Source organism: Motacilla alba, chromosome 12 (genome assembly GCF_015832195.1).
Source record: "Motacilla alba alba isolate MOTALB_02 chromosome 12, Motacilla_alba_V1.0_pri, whole genome shotgun sequence".
NCBI classification, from domain to species: domain Eukaryota; kingdom Metazoa; phylum Chordata; class Aves; order Passeriformes; family Motacillidae; genus Motacilla; species Motacilla alba.
This window is the reverse complement of record NC_052027.1, coordinates 16,859,290-16,868,054: the sequence shown is the minus strand read 5'-3', so window position 1 is coordinate 16,868,054 and position 8,765 is coordinate 16,859,290. Positions and strand designations below refer to the sequence as shown.

Below are 8,765 nucleotides of genomic sequence, written 5' to 3'. Positions count from 1 at the left end.
ACCACTTCACGATGGAGGCCAGCTTTTTATTTTTTTAATATGGAAATTAATTTAAAAGTAGAAAGAAAGACTCCCCCAGACAATAAATATTATGCCTTCATGAAATAAATTAATGTAGAGATTCTGTGCAGGGGAAAGTCTCTCCAGTCACAGATTCAACAGCAACTGGCACTGGTCCAGTGTCCCCTCCCAACCTTCTCCACTGCCTGGTGCTGTTCAGAAGCAGCAGCGAGCCCACCCACCCCTGGATCTGGTGGGCCTCAGCAGGGTGAGACGTAGCCTTCACATAGCCTGGCAGGATACAGGGAAGTCAGCAGGATTCCCCTCTGATGGCCACCAAGACACTCCACTCATCTGGCCTAGCACATAGAGGTGGCACCAGACTCACAAGGCCAACCTATCTTGGATGGGAACCTCCAGAAGGGCCTGGGGGAGCACCCCACCAGAGCCCTGGCACAGGAGCCTGCCTGGAGCCCTCCACTCACCCTAGTCTCATGTGAATTTGAAGAGGGTGACAAATTGTGGGATATTTTTTTTTTATAATTTTTTTTTCTTTTCTTTCTTCTTTTATTTGACATCAATCCCCTCCCTCCCTGCCCCAACATACACAATGTAGATGCCTCCCCACTCCCTCCCCATTAAAAACACTTTGTCCCCCAACCTCTGGTGGAGTCACCCCTGGCCCACCCCTCTCGCAGTGAGAGAAGTTCACAGATAAGGCAGTTCATGTGAGAGGGAGCTCGGCCCTGCCAGCGGTCAGGCCCGCACTTCCAGGCCTGAGAAGGGCAGTGACTCACAACACCAAGCCTCCACGGCCAGACAAGACAGAGAACAGAGACAGACAGACAGACAGAGCGTGGGGGGAGGCACTCCTACAGTTTGCATTGCTGCTTCCCTCCTCCCCAGTTCTTGCTCCCCCGGGCTCTCAAAGGTCCGCTCTATCCCTCTCCCATCTCCCAGCCCCTAATACAATTCTTATCCTTGACAGCTAAAAAACAACAAAACCAAACAAAAAGAACAAAACCACCCCCACGCCACACCCTTCGCATCCTTCTCCACCCACTGCCGTGGCCCAGAGGGAAAATCCTGACTCCCAAAAAGGTCCTGCAACTTTTGCCTCCTGGCGGAGCTGAGACCGAGGAGGAGCTGGGCCTTTTTATTTCCCTGTAATCTCTATGACATCGTCGTCTTTGTCCTCGTCATTAGAGCTGCATCCCACCTCTGGGACCTCCTGGGGTTCAAACTGAGGCACCTGGGACCGAAGGAGACCCCCAGCTGGGTAGCCCGAGTGAGGGGACACGTAGCCAGGGTAGGCAGATGCCATGCTCCTGGGAAGGCTGCTAGGCAAGACGGGGGCTGGGAAAGGAGCGAACATCCTGGGCTCGGGCAGGAGTGACTGCGTGAAGGGAAGCGAGTAATTGGGCAGCACCCCTGCCAGAGAAGGGTTTAGCATGAATGAGGGGACGCTGGCGGTGGCTGAGGTAGCAGCAGAAGAGCTGGCGGTGCCGGCTGTCAGCAGAGGGTCAGTAGTCACAGGGAACACCAGATGAGGGTCTGGGAGTAAATTGGGCAGCTGGTAATAAGAGGAGCCAGTGCCCATGTACAAGGAGTTTCCTGGCTGGGAGGCAAATGGATGGGTTAGGTTGTGGTTTAAAGAGACAGGAGGCATGGTGAACCCACCAGAGACGGGGTACCCGTGTTCGTACGGCTGCACAGATGATGGCAACTGGCGCTTCTTCTGCTGCCTCCGGGATTGCTCCTCCGGAGCCGACGGCGACGTTGACTTGCGCTTGTTGCCCCGTAAGTCCAACACCGGGTGGGCGTCGCCGTGCTGGCTGGTGGCTGGCAGGGCTGAGGACACGGAGGGAGCCACGCAGTGAACCCCCACGCGCTGCTCGGCTCCTCGGGCGGCGGCGCCGGGCGCGTTGTCCGTGCGGGCGGCGTGGCCCTGCGGCGCGGCGGCGCTGGGAGAGCCGTGGCGGGACTCGCGCGCGGCCGCCGCCTCCGCGTACTGCTGCAGCTCGCTGATGATCTCGGGGCTGTCGGGGGAGATGGGCCGAGTGAGCTCCTCCGCGCTGGGGAGCTGCGGGGATGAGGCACTGTGTCTGCCATTGCTCGTGGACTCCAGGGAAGAGCTCTGGGAGCCTGCGAACAAGGAGACGGGGCAGGTGAGAAATACGACCTCAGAGGAAAAACCTGAGGGCCAAGAGGCAACAGTGGAAAGGAAGGTGGAAATATCTTGGGGATACGGTGGGGTCAGCTCTAAACACAGACTTGATGGAATACACCGGGGAATGTTGCCCCAGACACTCCAGCAGGAAAGCACATGCGCAAGCCCCGCACAGCACCCAGAAGCCCCTACCTGAGGCAGCTGTCCGACGGTCTTCATTGCCCTTTGGCTTCCCAGTGGTCCGTATGGCAAAAATCCGACCGTCGCTGGTCCGGATATATGTCCCTGGAACAGAGGCAGGACAACTTCCTTCAACAACTTCATTACAACTCCAGCCTCAGCTCAGAACCTGGATCTATGAGCCTGCAAGGTTCCTTGGGCAAGAATAGGACAGCAGTGCTGCACAGGCCCAGTGGAGGGCTTTTAGCCCCTTCCTAACCCTTCCCTTTCACCCTTTCAGCTTTCCTAGACTGGAGATCACCCCTTCCCAGTGCGCTGCCAGTGGGAAATGCAGAACTTCACATTCAAAACAGTTTGCTCTAGGAGAGCCAGGAAGTGTGTGGCTGCCTCAGGACTTGCAGTGCGTGTTGAGAAGGAAGAACTGAGCAACAAAGTTCAACAGTTCCTCTCAGGGACAGAACAGCCACAGCTGCAACAGCCATGAAGCATCAGCACACGCAGAGCATGGGCTGCAACAGTCAACTCAAGACCTTCTTCCCTTCTTGTTTCTTTTTTTCTCAAGGGATTGATTCATGCCTTTACATCATTTTCGTTGCTAATTGGCACTGGCTAGGACCCTATCCACAAGTCTTAGCAGGACAGAATTACCTTTTGTCCCTCGGATGATGTGGATGCTCTCACCAGCACTGATTCTAGCTTGTACATCAGTGGATGTATTTGTACCCGGAATCACAATATCTGGCAGTAGGGAAAGAAACAGAATAGTGCCCATTAAACTGCATGTCAGCCACAGCCAGGAGAGGGCAAGTGCACCACCAACCCCGTTTTTGCAGTGCAGTTGTCTCTCCTGTGTGCTGTGCTATAAGCAAGCCCTGCGTTTATTTCTACACAGCACAAGAAGGTAACAGAGGTTCCAAGGAAGCTAAAGCCATGCTGTCCTGGCACAGCATCTCCAGAACCACCAGCGACAGTATTGCAGGTCCTATCAGAGAAAGTTCACTCCCAACAATCCACCAGGTCCATGGCTCTTGTACACCTGCAGAGAAAGTCCTCCAGGCACAGAGGAACCACTCAAATGCAGAGAGACAGTATCTTTGCCTCTGATGCCCATCTGCCCACAGCCCATATGGGCATCTACAACTCACCCTGATCCTCAGCTCACCATGGGCATCATGACCCAATCCAGTTTGAGCAGTAACAACTCACCCGTGGTGGTAACAATCTTCTGCACAAAGACACCAGCTCGCTGTAGATAGTTGATGGGAAAGTTGACAGCAGGGTTGGAACTTGAGGTTGATCCTGCACCACCCATGGGGACATGCCGGGGCATCATTGGAATGGGGGTGGACTGAACTGGGCGGACACTTGCCACTGGTTTGTCCTCACCCTTGAGGGCTGGTCGCCTGGTGAGGGAGGAGAGTGCAACAGCCACCCCACAGTGATAAGCATCATCTGCCCCTTCATTTCATGTCTACAGCGTGGGGAGAAGGGAAGGGGCAGGTGCTCACCAGTTCCTCTGGCTAAAGGCAGGGATGCTCGTCAGACTCTGGTCACTGGCTGGGTAATACTGTGCGTAGGACGGCCGGGTGTAGGGGACGGATGCTCGCTTTTCCTCCTCATAGCTCTTCTTGGCTGCTTTCTTCTCTGCCTTGGTCAGCTTGTGCTCCTTCCGGTCGATCAGCAGTGACTCGTGCTGAAAAGGCTCCTGCAACCCCACAGCACCGCGGTTCTGGCACCCACGCACCGCAAGAGGGAACCAGCACGCCCCGAACGGCAGCGCCCGCTCCCTGCCGCAGCCTGTCTCCTTCCCAGGCCGGCAGAGCTGGCCATGGCAAAGCACGTGTGGGGGACGCTGCTGTGCATGGGACCAAGGCTCATCCTGAAGGGTGACAGTCAGCTAAATGCCATCACCTGCCCAGCCAAGTCCATCACTTACCACAAGCACACAGCAAAACCCAGGAGTTTTGGTCAGGCCAAGAGCACAAGTGCGGATCTTGCCATGATATCACACAGCCCCCAGAGCCCCACAGCACCTGGCACAGGCTCACTCTGCAGCACCACCCTACCAGTGACACTCCTGACAGCACAGGCCAGTGCTGCCTGTCCCAGCTTTGCTTTAAAGTCACCCCAGGAAAAGAGCTGGCAGCAAGCTGGGATATTCCACTGTCACCTTCACGCCCAGCACAAAGTTGAAGGAAAGAATGCCTGACAACCTGCCCCCAAACCTGTACAGGACAGAGGTGTTTCTAGATGAGAAGAAGATATCACAGGGAAGGACAGGGATCTTTGGGTCCTCTCTAGAGAATTTTCTACCTATTCCCACCAGCACCTAGGTGCATCTTTCTTGCCACCGTGGCCCCATCACACTGCCAGACTCCTCCAGGCCCACTCCTGCCTGTGCAGGGCAGTACCAGCAAAGAAACAGGCTGGTCTTACCTTGGTGATGAGGTGAGGATACTTGAGACAGGCTAATTGTAGAACAGACTCCTTCATCTTGCTCGGATTGAGGGAGAGCTGAGCAGGGTCAGATTCTTCTTCCACAAAATGCAGCAGGTTCTCCACCTCCCGTCGAGTGAAGTTCAGCACTGGGTTCAGATCATCCACCACCCGATCTGGAAAAGAGAGCAAACAGAGTGAGCAGACAAGGGAGGAGATCAGCACTGCTTGCCTGTTGCCCTCCCTACACTTCTGTCCTATTACAGCTCCCTCCCTGCAATCTACACAATCCTCAGAAACATTCTGTAAATGTCAGGGCAAAGAGAAAAATCATCATGTTCAGAGCTGAGCCTGTCTGACCAAGTCAGGCTGACAAGTGCCTGTGTTCCAGACTGCACAGGAAAGCTGTGCAGGTCACCAAGCTCCTGGCAAACAGGAACACAAAACTAATTATGGATAGTGTCCCACCTCATGTAACAAGGCTGTGAACATACACATCCTGGGAGAGAACTGCAGCCACATCAGTATGTGTTCTCCCACAAATCCCAGCAAAAAGGCTCAAATTAATAACTATGTATTAAAGTGGAAAGCTCAGAAAAGCAGCCACATTCCCTCACTCACAAGAGCCTGAATGTTTTCCTTGAACATTCCCTCCTGCACACAGGTCAAATGGGAGCACACGGAGAAAACACCTCTATCCAGGACTCTCCTGGAAGCCAGGCCAGCTGCCAGGGGACTGCATCTCAAGTGCACAACAGCAAACTGATCACGCTGGGCTGCTGCCTCTGGAGTTTTGAGCAAAGAAGGACACAGAGCTCTCTTTGGGTCACCACAACCCTCAGCTGCACATTCTATGAGAGCAGCTTGACAACTGGAATAAGCCAGCACAAAAGATACTTATGGTACAAAGACAGGTCAGAACCACAATGAATTAATTATTCTTGGCACCTTAGCAAGCACTAACAGTCAAAGGTGTCAATATATGCTTTCATTTAGCTATTTTCCTGCTCTTACTGCAGGAAAATGGAGATACAGAGCTATTTAAGTAGCAACATCCAGTTTAAGATGAGCAGAGGAGAAAACAGGATGAGCAACCCCCTGCGCCTGTTGCAGTAACCAGAAGAGGGGCAGGGGAAGTAAATGGCTCAGCAGTGGACTGGGACCACAACCTTGCTGCAGGATGCTGGCTCTATCACCATGAATTTCTTACAGGATCCCAAGTCACTGCCAACTCAAACATAGCCCTGGGATGGTGCCTGTCACATCTTTGTCTGTTTTTCAACCTTGAAAAAAGAAGTTACAAAACCCACAGAAACAGGACTCACAGGAGCTAAGAGGAGTGAAAGCTGAGAGTGGAACGTTGTGTTCATCCACACTTACCTGACATGCCCTGCTTGGAGATCTGGCGGTCATAGATCTTCTTCTCCAGGGTGTAATCTGAAACCAGCCTGTAGATGTGGCACGGCTTCTTCTGCCCGTAGCGGTACACCCGGCACACGGCCTGGGCATCGTGGCACGGGTTCCAGGAAGCATCAAACACCACCACTCTGTTTGCTCCAATGAGGTTGACACCCAAACACCCAGCACTGGAAAATTAAGGCAAATTTCAAACTGCTGCCCTGGTCAATTTTCAAAACTTCTAGGCAGGGACAACCATCACAGCCAAGAGTCCATAAAGGGTCTATGGAAAGTTTCCTCCAGTCAAACATTAAACCCAAGTTTGGTTTCCAAGACTGTTAAGCTGTTGCAGAGGCCTAAGGCTTAAATCCTACATCCCTAGGGAATTCAGAAGCAGATGGCACTATCCTACCATGGAGAGCATATTACAAAGGAAGTTAAGAACTGAAAACCCACATGCATCCAGAACATCAGTACAAGTCCTCCCCCTGCCCTTCTGCTCCAGCCAACTCACCGTGTGGACAAAAGGAAGAGCCAAACAGAGGCATTGCTGGAATCATTGAACTGGTTAATCAGCCGTTCCCTTTCCGAGGCAGAGGTGCTGCCATCCAGTCCTGAGAAAGGAATTAAAGATACATGTAAAAGATACATTAAAGATGCATGTAAAAGCTCTGTATGTTTGGGGGATTTCAAACCCACTTTCCGAACACTGAACTTTGAAACTGGTTCCAAACCAATTCAAGTCATGTACTCCAGGATCTCAACTGGACCACTCTGTATCTGTAATAAGCCCAAAAAGGCAGGTGTAATGCAGCCAGACAGGCTGGGACTTGATCAACTGAAAGATCAAGTAAACATTACTCAAGCTCATCAAGGCCAGGCCTAGGAGCACTACAATACATCTAGCCTTTTAAGGCTCTGCTTTAGGCAAGGTGGACAGCAAGCAGGAACAACAGGGACAAAGGCCTCATGTATGCAGGAAGCTCCAGGAATCAAGAGAAAGCAAAATTGTAAAGGCTTTGGCAAACCCCCAGAAACTAGGCCTGAGCACACAGAGTGCTGGTGTTAAGGAGTGCAGGGGGTGTCATGTCTCTGTTCCTGAGCAGCAGCTTGCTTCTGGCAGCTCTGCAAAAATCAGGAACACCGTATCCACCACTCTTCTCAGTCCTGGCCCTCAAAGTAGCCACACAAAGCAACAATCCATACCAGAAAAAGATTTAAAGCTGGGGAATAAGGGAGAGGAACACAGCCTTGAGCAAGTGAAAGCATTCCACAGTGATTCTGGTTTTGGAAGCAAGATATAGCAAATAGCCAACAGGAAGCAAAAAGTATCTTTTGCAACTTAAAAAAAGCAGTAGTGTGTAAGTGAGATGTCAAAGATGTCTAACATCTTCTAAGTAAGATGTCAAAAGAGGATTTGGAAATAACTGCTTAGCTGCTATCCAACTGACATTGACTTCCAAAACAACTAAAGTAAGAATAGCCTAAAAGAGGTTCCTCAGAAGAATGCTTCAGCAGAGCATTTTCACTCCCAAAGACAACTAAAAGAAGATGGTGGGCAACTTTCAGGAATTAGTCCTTCACATGATCAGTGTTACAACAAAAGAGAGGAGGACTGGATGCACTCACTGTAGTAGTTGATGTTTCGGACCCAGTTATGAACTCCTCCATCTGAGCCTGGAGGACTCGGCATCGGTCTCTTTGCCAAAAACTCTTCAATGACAGATAAGGTGGACAAGCTCTGGCTGCAAAACCAAGATCTCTGTTCAGGAAAAAGTCCCCCAGCAGCAGAAGTGGAGTATCAGAACCTTCCCCCAACCGTGACAGTGCTGATGGTTGTCAAACCCTGTTTGTGCATCACACCCCTCACCAGTAAATGTGACAGTGGCAGAAGTATAAAATCCACAGATAAAAATCCTCATTAATGCAACAAAGGAGAAAAGGGGAACTGCCACACTATTCATCCTCTGTAAAAACCCCCTAGTACCAGGGGGGATCCAACTACTCCAGTATTTAATGACTATAGGATCAGTTGGTGATACTCTGCTTACCTGAAGACCAAGATCTTGTCTCCAAGCTTCACACTTTCCTCAATTAGGTGGAAAAGTAACACCATCTTGGGTGAGTTCTCCAGGACTCCCGTCTGGTAATCACACAAGATGTCTTTGGCCTACCAAAAAATAGGAGACTATTACAGGTGGAATTGCTCACTCCCTGTTTAGTTCAACAACCCTGTCTCAAGGTGAGAGAAATAAATCATGGCAACGAGGTTATTTACATCCAGTTGCTTGAGGTGACCATGTTACTCCCAACTACTACTGCTACCTCCCATTCCAGAAGCTCCAAATGACAAACTTCTATGACTGAGTGTCCTCTTAACCTCGCATGACTCTTTCATCTCAAGAGCTTTCCTCCATCCTTGCAGATTTACCACCCTCTTATTTAGATCAAACTTCACCCTAACACCTTTATTTAGAATAACAAAGTCCACAGCCTTTTTGGTCAGATGAGAACAATGACATGAGAGTGCTGCCTGCACTTCTACCTCCTGAGAGTCACAAACCCCTCCTAGCACCACGCA

The 8,765-nt window shown here is 51.3% G+C and overlaps 1 protein-coding gene across 3 annotated transcripts in view; it reads right to left on the bottom strand.

Annotated features, from left to right (window-relative positions):
* RAD54L2 (RAD54 like 2) overlaps positions 1 to 8,765 on the bottom strand; it is a 68,899-nt gene that overhangs the window by 3,654 nt on the left and 56,480 nt on the right. For 2 of the 3 annotated variants that reach the window (XM_038148845.1, XM_038148846.1), the window contains 10 exons: positions 8,236 to 8,354; positions 7,814 to 7,929; positions 6,699 to 6,798; positions 6,167 to 6,372; positions 4,787 to 4,962; positions 3,859 to 4,055; positions 3,557 to 3,753; positions 2,999 to 3,088; positions 2,363 to 2,455; positions 6 to 2,145 (listed from right to left, as the gene is read on the bottom strand). In XM_038148845.1, coding sequence (XP_038004773.1) covers positions 1,157 to 2,145; positions 2,363 to 2,455; positions 2,999 to 3,088; positions 3,557 to 3,753; positions 3,859 to 4,055; positions 4,787 to 4,962; positions 6,167 to 6,372; positions 6,699 to 6,798; positions 7,814 to 7,929; positions 8,236 to 8,354 — 2,283 coding nt within the window. In that variant the 3' untranslated portion in view covers positions 6 to 1,156. Of the gene's footprint in view, positions 1 to 5; positions 2,146 to 2,362; positions 2,456 to 2,998; positions 3,089 to 3,556; positions 3,754 to 3,858; positions 4,056 to 4,786; positions 4,963 to 6,166; positions 6,373 to 6,698; positions 6,799 to 7,813; positions 7,930 to 8,235; positions 8,355 to 8,765 lie in introns of those variants that run through there. The other variant, XM_038148847.1, reaches the window with a different exon arrangement.